Source organism: Streptopelia decaocto (assembly GCF_964273445.1).
Source record: "Streptopelia decaocto genome assembly, chromosome: 3".
Classification (NCBI taxonomy): Eukaryota; Metazoa; Chordata; class Aves; order Columbiformes; family Columbidae; genus Streptopelia; species Streptopelia decaocto.
In genome coordinates this window covers 24,499,184-24,511,138 of record NC_138656.1, presented here as the reverse complement: position 1 = coordinate 24,511,138, position 11,955 = coordinate 24,499,184, and the positions used below count along the sequence as shown (strand labels likewise).

At 41.6% G+C, this 11,955-nt stretch overlaps 1 protein-coding gene across 1 annotated transcript; it reads left to right on the top strand.

Annotated features, from left to right (window-relative positions):
* The first annotated feature begins 1,932 nt into the window (after window positions 1–1,932).
* Window positions 1,933–10,916, top strand: ATF3 (activating transcription factor 3). The gene is made up of 4 exons (XM_082047327.1): window positions 1,933–2,074; window positions 6,359–6,602; window positions 7,530–7,637; window positions 8,571–10,916. Exons 2-4 carry the CDS (start codon window positions 6,363–6,365, stop codon window positions 8,766–8,768), a joined length of 546 nt encoding a protein of 181 aa, XP_081903453.1. The 5' UTR covers window positions 1,933–2,074; window positions 6,359–6,362; the 3' UTR covers window positions 8,769–10,916.
* The last annotated feature ends 1,039 nt before the right edge of the window (window positions 10,917–11,955 follow it).

Genomic DNA, 11,955 nt, shown 5'->3' with positions numbered 1-11,955 from the left:
ATCTGCCTACTTGGTGAGGTGTTGTTATTGTGCAGATGTCGGTGACTCTTAAACAACAGGATAACAACACTTGGATTTCCAGGGTACTTCTGCCCACATTGAATGAGGGAGCTGCTTTTTCCCTCTTCATTATTCTCTGACATTGTTCTGCTTAGCTGAAAATACTCCAAATTAATTCCCACTTTGGGTAATGCTAGCTGAATAAGAACAAGCAGTTGCTAAACCTCTGTCAGAATTACAGCAGGCACCTGGTCATCGCCACTAAAACTGATGTTGCTAACACGTTTCCACAATAACTTCATGCTCAGAACTTTCCAACCAATTATCTTTTGGGAAGAAATTTTCCACATTTGGCCTCTGCTTGAGAGCGATTTTTTTTTTTCCTTCTAGGCTTGAGAAAAACTGTGCCAGCTGTTCTTGAACACAGCATGAATTATAAAATTATGCCTGTGAAGTCAAAAGAACTTCATTGGCTGCACCAAGCTGAAATCTAAAGCTTGCACTAGACCCTCCTGAAGAGCAAAGTTTTTGCCTGGCATTATACTTGACATTGATTTACCCAGGCTAACAAAGATAAGCCAACAAACATGTTTTGAAAGAGCTGAGAATGGTTTATCTGTAGGTGAGTGGAAAAAAAAGAAAGCCTGCAGCTTGCACAAGCTGCAAACAGGGATCTGCCAGGTAGGTCAGAAGAACTTACTCCTGCTTCTGCAAAGGGCACTTCATTGTGTGAGGAGAACAGGGAGACACTGCACCTTCCCCAGAAGGAAAGGCAACTTCACTACTCCAGGCTCATTCCCCTTCCCCAACAGATTATTATTTTTCTTTCAAAAGCAGACAATTAAATGTAAAATAGGAGTGTTAAATTTGCAAAGTTGAGCATGCTAGCACTGGGACATTTAAAAAGCTGAGATTACTACTCCTGTCTGTGTGGCTAATGTGTACATTTACATACATACATATACACCCAGTCAGGCGCGTGCTCACAGAGGGGAGATACAGAGGGACTTTCAAACTAGTATTAGAAATCGATATCCTTGATAAAATGCTCCAAGGCATTAATACATCCCAGAATATACCACTTGAGACAAAATGCCTAATATTAAAACAACAGCCACATTGAACATTATGAAATTAGCCAGTTGGAGTGCGTGATCAGGGTATACATTTTATATATGAATGAGCATATCGGTTTAGTTAGAACATCCGCAAGCTTGAAATGTCCCATTCTTTCCATGTTTAGTACAGAAACTTGAAGATTGTCTTAATGACAAGTTTGTATGTATTGTATATGGAATATTATCCAACTGGATAACACTGTGCATCTCCCTGTAAGCCTTCTGCCCTCTCCTGGGTAAATGCTTTTTTTGACATATCTTATTTTCTAGCACTTTGGGGGCTGTTAGAAGGCAGTTTCTGTTGTTAAACAAACCAGGAAGCTATGGAAACAAACAAACAACAACAAAAAAGAACAAAACAAAAACCCCTTCACCACAGCCACCACCATATTTCCCTTTCATCTATAGGAACTCCCTGATTTCCCCTGAAAGGAAAAACAAAACAAAACAAAACAACAACAACAAAAATTGGCTTTCTGTCGTTTCATTACACGAATCTTTCCTCCTCAGGGGAAAAGCTGAAGTCTTCCTCCTCATGTCAAGTGAACTTTTAGCTGTCGTCTGAGGCAGGATGGGGAAAGGGGGCTGAGGAGCTGAGGCTCGGCGCGGAACGGTACGGTACGGTACCGTGCCGTACCGAGCCGAGCCGAGCCGTTCCGAGCCGTGCCGGCGGGGAAGCCTTGCATCACCGCTACGGGCTCCACTTCCCTCCTCCCTCTCTTTCGGAGAGGCTATTAATAGCATGACATCAGCCCGGGACTCGCCGCCAGAGTAAATACCAGCCCTACCCGCTCGGCTATATAAGGGGAGTGATGCAACCGAAGCGAGGAGCAGAGGAGCAGGGAGCGGCGAGAGCTGCTCTCCCCGGAGCGGAGGAGGAGGCGGCCGCCGCTGGCGGGACGGCAGCGCTGCGGGGCGGGTGCGGAGCCCTTTCCCTCGGCAGCAGCGGGAGGAAGGTAGGTGGAAGCGCGGACGGGGAGACGCCGCCACTCGCTGTGCCGAGGGGCTGAGCGCTGTGGGAGATGCCCGCCGGGGGGTCCGTGGCGAGGGGAAAAAGTTTTTCCGGCGGGAGCGCAGTCGGGTGCGGCGGTGCCGCTGCCCTCCCGTGAGATCCCGCCGAGCCCTCGCGGCTCCTTCCAGGCTCTCACATTTGGGGGAACCCCTGCCCGGGCTGCCGCCAGATGTGAGCGCCGGGAGGGAGGGACAGAGCCCGCCGAACTCGGCTCTCCCCGGGCCGGCAGCGCCGCTCGGCACCGCGCGGTGGCGGCCGCGGCGGACGGAGGGAGCCGGTCCCGGAGCGGCGGGGCTGCCGGAGCGCGGGCGGGCGGCACCGGCTCCCCGCTGGGTCCGCGGGGACTGAGGGGCTGTAGCGGGACTGGCCAGGCCAGGCCATGAGTAGCCCCCTCACTGCCGCCTATAGATACATCTCTTGTATATACGCCTTAAATGAGTGAGAGCTCTCAGTGTGACCCAGAGACATTCACTTTTCTTACTGTCCCCGCGTCTTGAGATGAAGATCAGTTGCTAAGCTGTTGCCTAATCAAGTCAGGCGTGACACAACAGCAAACTTGTCTCAGATAATGAGTTTCCTGTTGGAAATCAATTTTGCTCCTGGTAACAGCATTTAAGAAGCTGGAGGCAGCAGAAAATGGTTCGGGAATGATGTGGGATGTCAGAAAGCTTAAGGTCAACCAGCGTGCACAGAGGTTGTGAACTGTAATTGCTCTTAATGCTGTTTAAGATTAACCTCAATGGTTATCGGGGTTTATTGCATCAGCAGCAGAGGAAAAGGAATTCATATGAAGAAATAAAACCAAGAGGCACAGTCAGCCATCTGCAGTTAGGAGGGAAAAAAAAAAAGAGACTGAAAGTAGTCACTTTAAATATTACTTTTAAACAAGAATACCCTTAAATAATAGAAATGCACAGCTAGGAACTATGTACTGAAATTAAACTACTGGCAAACAAGATGTAAAAGTTGACTGTAGATGGAAAGAATCAGCAGCAAAAGAACAATCAAAACGTAGGGGTAGAATGAATGAATGAAGTTGTTTGCATATAGCTGAATTGGGAGGGTACTGTTAACAGAAAAGGTATTCTCTTTGGAGAATTCCAAAATGAAGAATAAAGTAATGAAGCATTAACTCACACTACAAACAAGCTGTGCCTTCCCAGTGCAGGTCTGTGAAATGTTCAGCACCTTCAATGTCAGTAACTTCAGATGGACTCAAACCAGCCTTGGAGCAGAGGTCCACGTGCGTGGTCTAACAAAGTAAACAGAGATCATATCAGAAAGGGCCAGATCTAATCACACTTTAAGGCCTGATATTCTTATTCCTAATGTTTCCCCAGCCTTTACTAATCCAGAGAAAATGAGACAGTGCTCTTGATGGTTTATAGACAGAGATACAAGTACAACATGTACAAAAGCTGAGGAAAAAAAGGGCAACCTCTTGCATTTTTTTCAATAGCAAAATCTAATTATCATTGCTGTAAAACGTTTCTAAAAGCAGAATTGTTCCTCAGAAATTAGAAAACATCTACCTTGTTATGAAAAGGGAATCTTTTCAGCTTACCGAGTATATTTGACATAAGACTGATTACTCTTGTTATTTGTTTCACGGTGGCTCCTAAATATCAGAGTGGAGCCCTTCCCTCCCAGGCACTGTCCAGAAGCCCTGTTCCGGGAAAGTAAAGCAGTGGCAAACAGCCCTGCAAAATGGGACTCTGCTCACGGCAGAAAGCCTTACACAAGCCTCAGCCCCCTGATAGGCCCTCCCTTCCCTAAAGTCTGAATAAATAGAGATGCCTTTCAGGATGTCTGGAAGGTCAGTGAGCTGCTTGGGCAGGACAGCAGCAAGTTTCTGTAGTCAAGGACACTTCCCCCTCTGTGCCGCCTCTCCCTTGGGCACCCTCCTGTTCCTTGTTTTTTTTTATTTTAATATACTAATGACAGACAGATGAGAGTACCTGAGGACATTACAGTAGGGTTTAGTTGGTGCTTGTGGTACATTTGGCACTAACAAGTAGAAATCCACAATTAACACAATTTCTCAGACATGTTACTAAAACACAAACATTCTTGCTTTCCTCTGGTGCTGCGGACCTTAATTAAAAGTTCACCTAAACTGAAAAATAATTGAATAAACCACCAGTGCTGGAAAATTATTAGCCCCATTAATTATTTTGTAGGCTTGAAAGTGGTTTTGCTGTTAATTTAAGACTCCTGGTTGGATTGAATTATACAAAATTAACTTTGTTGAATTAAGCCACCACTGGGAGCCAAGGGGACTGACATTCAGTGAAAACAGCTAAAATTTCTGCTAGCGATGAAGGGTTCAGTGTCATCTGGAATTAGCCTGTTTAAGTGAGTTGAATGTTTGAATATTGATAAACGACAAATAATGCTGGGAAGATTTTAACTGGAAATTATAGGGCTATTTCTGACTTGTTGGAAAAGAGTGACTGTTTAGTTTTCTGAGATTATAGGATTAAACCGTATCAGTACTTTAAAAGTGACTCATGAGCAGGGGCTTTCTGAAGAGAATTACATAAATTTCCCAAGGTCTTTCTGAATAACAAATTGTTCTAGATAATTTCCTCATCTTTAATAACTACGGGTGAAATCCTTGCCCCGTTGAGGTCAACAGAAAAAGTTATTTTGATTTCACTGGGTTCAGGACTTCACCCCCAGATCCTTGGAAACCTTGAGCTCTTCTGTGGTCACTGGGTGAGGAAGAAGTGAGGGAGTCTCTGCAGCTGGACATGGTACTTTCTACCAACTGGCAATTAATTGTTCTCACATTTTTATATTTACCTCACTTAGCAATGAACCAGATTCTACTCTCATTTGCACCAGTGTGTATTTATGGTGTACTTTTAGATGTCTCTGAGTAAAATCTATCTTCTTGTCAAGGTATGCAACCCCAAACATTTCTCACTGGGCTACAGAAGTAGAGTACACGGAACAATGCAATTCTAGGTTGACCATGTGGAAATTTAACTTACCCACACTGCTGCCCCAAGGCAACTATTTGCTTACCTGCACTAAGTTAATTACAATTGACTTTCCTGTAACTATTACATTCCTAATCAAGGTAGATAACATATGCTATAATTATCCATGCGGCAACTGGAAAAAAAGAACACAAACCCTACACACCAAAGAAAGCTGAAAAACCAATGGTTTTCAGGATGGCTGACTGCTGAGTTTTGTCTCTCTCTTTTCTTTTTTTTCCCCTCAGTGGGGTCACCAGTTTTCACAAAGCACACAGGGGGCCATTCTCCCTCCAAAACTGGCTAAAAAATTACTAAGAATGACTAAAAAGAGGAAAGTAGAGAGTACTGTTGGGTAAGTTCATTTTCTCAGGAAAACTACTAGAAATTAGGTTCCTCCATGGGTTTCTCTTTGCATAGTTCCCCTGAAGTATCTTCAGTCACACTGTTTTATATCAGCAGGAGATCTAACCATAAGTATTTAAGAATTTCAAACCTCTCATTGAGGGCACGCGAGGACAGTTTCAGATTTTACAAGAGCAAAGGAATGAAACAAACCGCTTCATGTTTTTCATGACTCAATCCCTCCAACTCAGCCTGTGCTTTGAAGCCTCAGCATGTATAGACTTTTACCTTTGTGCCATCTCTTATTGTTAACCGTTTTTCAGGAGTTTATAACCAGATCTGCAACTTTATGTAAGACTGAGCATGATAATTTTGTGACAGATTCTGTCTTGGTTAGCAAACTTCAGCTTTTAGGAGAACCCTGAGCTATGCCTAAATGTAGCTGAGATCAAGGCACACTGTTCATTTGAAGATGGAATCTGTGGTGGTATGAGGATGGAGATACTCTTACACTCCTTCTGTGCTTTAATTAATAATAGTATTTCTTTGGTTTCTGATTTGTTTTCCTTATTATCTCTCTTGATTCTAATTTGCCACACATTGCCAGTTTAAAACTTTTTCTGTACTAAGTTTCAGAAAGACCTAGATATTGTGTGATGTGTTAATACTATTATTATTTTTAAATACCAGCTTGAAGGTACCCTAGAGTAGAAGTTTTTACTTGTGACCAAGTTCTTAACTGCTTGACTCTAGTGAGAGATTGGGGTAGGTGGGGAGTGGGGACTGAAGCAATGCAAGAAATACAGCATTATTTCACATTATAAAATATACCTCTAAGAGATATTTGCCTTTCTAAAGTTGTTGAAAGACTATAATTATTGTCTCTTTTTACTTTTCAGCAAAATGATGGTCCAACACTCAGGCCAGGTATCTGCATTAGAAGTCAGCGCCTCCGCAATTGTTCCCACTTTGTCCCCTGCAGGGTCACTGGGGTTTGATGATTTCACAAATTTAACCCCACTGGTGAAAGAGGAACTGAGGTTCGCCATTCAGAACAAGCGTCAGTCCCACAGGATGTCTTCTACCTTGGACACGGTGACAGTTTCTGAAAGGCCAATTGAAACATCAGTCATGAAAACAGAGGTATGACTTTTCAAACAGCATTTCAGTGTGAATGATTAATTCTCTAATAAAATTTCACCACAAGACCAGTAATTTTATCGGACAACCCTCTCCACCATATTTGATCCTTTCAAGCCTGCTGCTTGGCTTTCTGTTAAGTGCTTCTAGGAAACACTCTGGTATTTCTTATTTCCATTGAGGCCTATAGTTAGGTATTTTATCTTTTATTATGAACTAAGGACAATGTTTTACAGATATTAGAGCAAGAGCTGATCTGGTTTCCCTGCCCAGTTTTGGCTGATCTGGGAATAAGTCACTGCAGCTGTACTTCAGTGAGGACAGGGGAGTAGGACCCATGTGGGCTACACTGAGGCAGACACAGTCATGCTATGTCCACACTAGGTTTTTACTTTAAATAATAATCTCTGTGGAAAATATTCCTCTTATAAAGTAGAGCAATGGCTGAAGTTAGGGAAATTGCTACACCTTGGTCTGAGCCTCCACAGGAAACAAAGCCAAGCTTGAAGGAGTGTGTTAACATCCTGTTTTTGGCACTGCCTTTAGTTCTCTGCAGTCTTGCTGCCTCCTTCATGCCACATCCCCTGCTCTGCTTCCCCTACTTCTTCTTCCTTGGGAAAGGGAGAAGAGATGGGAATGTGGAAGACAGCCTGGGGAGATGCCTGGCGAGTTTTTTGAGTCCCATTGATTTAAAATGATCCATTGCATGGATTACATCCATCCAGACTCCAGTTTTTTATTGACCATTCTAATGGAGTTACTAACATTTTACTGTAGAGCAAGCAAGGTCAGAATCACATCCTTATGTAACTTGTGATGTGAGCACTGACAACACTATACATGTTGCTTTTAAAAACGCAGAAGTTATCAAAATACAGGTCGAATATTTACGACACCTTATGGATTGTGTGTATCTGTTCTATGGGATAGTTTTCTCCTGAAGAGGATGAAAGAAAAAAGAGAAGAAGGGAAAGGAATAAAATTGCTGCTGCAAAGTGCCGAAACAAAAAGAAGGAAAAAACAGAATGTTTGCAGAAAGTAAGTGACTGATATGAATTGTTCTTATTCTGTCATCCTGCCAAGATCTGAACAGACAGCACAGGGGCACTGTTGTAGTAGGAAATACAGAAAGATGTCACTCAAAACTCTGTCAACCCATCAAAACGTTAGCTATTAAAAAAATGAACGTGCTACATATTGAATAAAGCCTGGCTAAAACTAGAAAAAAGTGAAAGCATGGTAGGAGTCAAAAGAGGTTACTGTTTCAGAGACCAATCTTGTCTATGGGGATAATAAGAATTAAAACTATTTTTTGTGTACCTTTAAAATCTCATTTCATATAATATCCATTGTGGAGACCAGGAGCCTACAAACACTGACAAGTGGTCTCTGGCTTCTTTATAAGTGGCACAGTAGCTTAGCCCTGAAGTCTCTCTCCTAAGGCTCCAGTACTGTCTTCACCTACTCTGCCACAAAATAAAACAATATTGCACCAGCATCAGGCCTGTCTTCGTCCATATATCCATGGCGTGGGGGTGGGAGGGCAGGTTGGAAGCTATGTCCTTACTTTGTTAGCTTAACAAGGGTTTGCAGATAAGTGATATGATGTTCTAGGGAGTTAAAAAGAAGTGTAGATAATTTTGGGTAAATTTTTGGCCCAAAAAAGTTCAGAGTAATTTTGTGGAAGGTAGCAGCAGTGCTTTGGATGCCTGCTCTTGTAATTCAACACAAATCTGCATTTGGCCTTTCAGCTTTTGTTACACTCAGTTCAGAAGGTAACTGTCAATCTAGGTGGTAGTATCAGTGGAAGGATGTATAGTTTCACCATTACAGAACACTAGGAACATGCAGTTTCTTTCTCAGCTACCCATATGCTTTCCCACCAATAAAAGACTGCAACTATTACATAAACACTGCAATTAACTATGTGAACTACTCAGTCTAATAGTTGTGTCTGTCCCTTGTGACTAGGAATCGGAAAAGCTGGAAACTATCAATGCAGAATTAAAAGCCCAGATTGAAGAGCTAAAGAATGAGAAGCAGCATTTGATATACATGCTAAATCTTCACAGGCCCACTTGTATAGTTCGGGCACAAAACGGAAGGACACCTGAAGATGAAAGGAATCTTTTTATTCAACAAATCAAAGAAGGCACATTACAAGGTTAAGTGGTATGGCAAATGTGGAAATATTTATAGTGTTTTTAACAACTACCAGAATCCATGGAGGATCTGACGTAATGTGTAGGATTCTATTAGTCAAGAGCCTTTAGGAAGGGCAGAATGCTTTCTTAAGCGGAAAGAATCATTTTGGCTTGACAGAGATTGTTCCCCTTGGAAGATCTGGTCTCAATCAAACTGAAGAGTCTTCTGCCTCAAATATAGGTTTTGCACCTGCCATACTTGCTGTTCCTAGGAGCTACAGACAACAGCTTCAGAAGTTTTAGCTCTCTGCTAGTACACAGTATCTGCACTCACAAGGTTTGTGCTAGAACACTAGGACTCCCGATGATGCACGTGGTACCGACAGCTGTGCTGGATGGACACTACATTTCCTTGTCGCCAGTAGGGAAAGCAGACTGAGAGTATTTTTAAAGTTTTGAAGTTTCCAGAAGAATGGTTTCTGGCAGAATGTCCCGATACAAAATGTTGCATTCTAACCTAACACACACAAAAAGTCTTTAGTTCCAACTAAGCTTTGTCCTTTTTTCTCACAACACTTGTGTGGGTTTTTTCTGTGACTCATCTCAGAGACTGGATTTGTAAACCTAGTAGATGTGACAAAGAAATGTTTTTTTGCAAAACGTCCATCTAACCAAGTTTGTATTTTATGAGATGGAACCTCACCTACTACCCTTTGGAGACTACAATTTTTCCTTGAATTGCTCAAGAGCAGCTTGTACCACCACTTGGTGACGTGGTGAATTGGACCTACCAGAAAGAGGAGGATAACTGTGGAGGGATATCAATACAGGTTTTGTCTGAGCAAAGAATTGCAAGACTGAATCCCAGGCTCATGAATTATGAAAAGGTGTTTGTTTTGTTTTGTTTAAACCCAAACATCTTGGAACTAATCCTGCCAGCCTTAATTCATCCTATTAACCCTCACTCCATAATGTCCATGGACATCAGTGGCCCTGTGTATGCAGGTAGCTCTTACAGGCATAAGAGCTTGACAAAGCTTGTGCCATCCTGGTCAGGATTACTTCCTTTTGCCAGATGATTCAGAGGGAAAGCTTAGGGTTGCAGCTACTTTTATTTTACATTTGAGAGGCAACTACAGTCAAAAGTGTTACTTAGAATCGAAAGGAGGCAAGAGTTTTGATGTAGTGAATAACTGTTTTTATTTTTTCATTAAATACTAACTTTAGATGGTTTTGAACTGGTAGAAGAGCTGCTGGACAAAACAGTTGTAGCTATGAGTGTTTAAATTCTGATGTTTCTGTGAAATTCTCAGATTGTTTAATCCTATAAAATATAACCTTACAATTTTTTGTAAAAGAATTTTATCCTTATTTATCACTAATATCATAATGAGTAGAGTTAATAAATACTGCAAGCAAGATAAAACTGAAAACACAAGTGTTGTGCTCTTTGTACCTTTATCTCGTGGTGTTTAATATTATATATTCCTAAACTTCACCAGTTGGATTTGAGACACCACTATTGAAAACACTTCATCTTTTTCACAGATGAGGCACTGAGTACCTTGAACAATTGGGTTCAGAGATTATACCTTCCAAAATTCTGTACCTCAGTCAGTGGTGTCTGGCTGCTCAATGTCACAGCTTAAGTGAAGCAGACAATAAGAATGGAGCTTACAGTACATAATATTTTACACCAGTTCTGCAGTGTTGAAATTGTGGTTTTGTTCTAAAGGCTAAACTTAAAGATACCTCAGCCATAAGCTTCTTACCCTACAAGTCCCACATGAGTTTATCAGATATCATACTTGATCCTTATATGATTGTTATATTCTGCAACAGAACTTCTTAGTACATTTTCCTAAGGTCTGGATATATTGTAATGTCCTGTATCACGTTTTAAAGACATGTACTTCATGTATCTGAAAAGTGAATGTATTACGAAGTTGATGTACTAGGCCCAATTCTGTTCTGAGAATCCATTGTCTTTCTGTGTGTTGGAAGGAGCTTCCCTGGGCTTCAGTGAGAGTTTTATTCATGCCCTGTAAGCAGAGTTTGGGGCTTCTGCTGCGACCTCCCTGGCTGAGAGGGCAAGTTCCATGTACAACTGGGCCAGCTGTTTATCATGAATGGATATACATGAAGTGTGTTACAATAAACTTGTCAAACCGTGTTCACTGGTATTTGACTTCTGTAATGTGGAAATACAGAACCGAGGCATCATCCCAGTGTCACACACCTCGGCTTTGCCTTTTGCGCATCAAATACCAGCAGACTGTTTGTCTCCTTTACTGTTATATAGTGTTAACACAGAGACTAGAATATGACAGAATTCATGTGTCTCCCTTAGGGAATTTGTATGGTTGCTTTTAACCATATCACTGGTGACGCAGGCGTCATGCTTTTGTTGCTTGGTGTTATTTACTTAGCATGCCAAATGGTAACATGGTACCACTACTATTGTCAAGAGGATAATCTATTTTTATTTCTTTATATGTGCAGTCATAGCTGCTTTCTACTGCTTGTATGTGTGTGTGTGCATGCGTGCTCCTGCACGCTACTCTAGAAATGATGGTACTCAAGGTCATTCGGCTGTGCCCAGAAAAAAAGGATGTTTAAAACAGCTGGACAGGAGCAGTATGTTGCATGAGTTTTCTAAAGGTATACTTTATTCAGGAGAACTTTTGAAATGCAATAAAAGCAGTTTGTTTTCTATTCTCAAGTTTGTTTTGATACTTTAATAAAAAATGATTAATATATATTTATTCATGTGTCATTTAGTTCGTTCTAAGTTTCAAGGTCCAGGAGCAGCTTCTTTTTCTTAAAACAACACTGAGATATTAAACACCAAACCTGTCTTCTAGGTTTGCAACAATAAGCGTCATATAAAACCAAATTGGTACTGCTCACTGCTTGTCAAGGGATAAACAAACTCTTGTTATTACAAGGTTGATCATTAATTCCAGGCTAATTTCTTATTCCTGGCCTAGGGCTTAGATTGAAGTACTAGAAATTAGAACTCCTGAACCTTTCCTAACCCTGCAATCAACCAGCTGATAGTAATTTCAGCTTTTTAAGTACCTCATGGGTTTAATGCTATTGCTGCTGTGAAGCTTTAATATTTATAGATTGCTTTCTATGGTTACATGAAAGACACTAAAGAAGTATAGCATGGTTAGGGCTTTGGTTTGTTTCTCTGCGTTGGCGTGTGT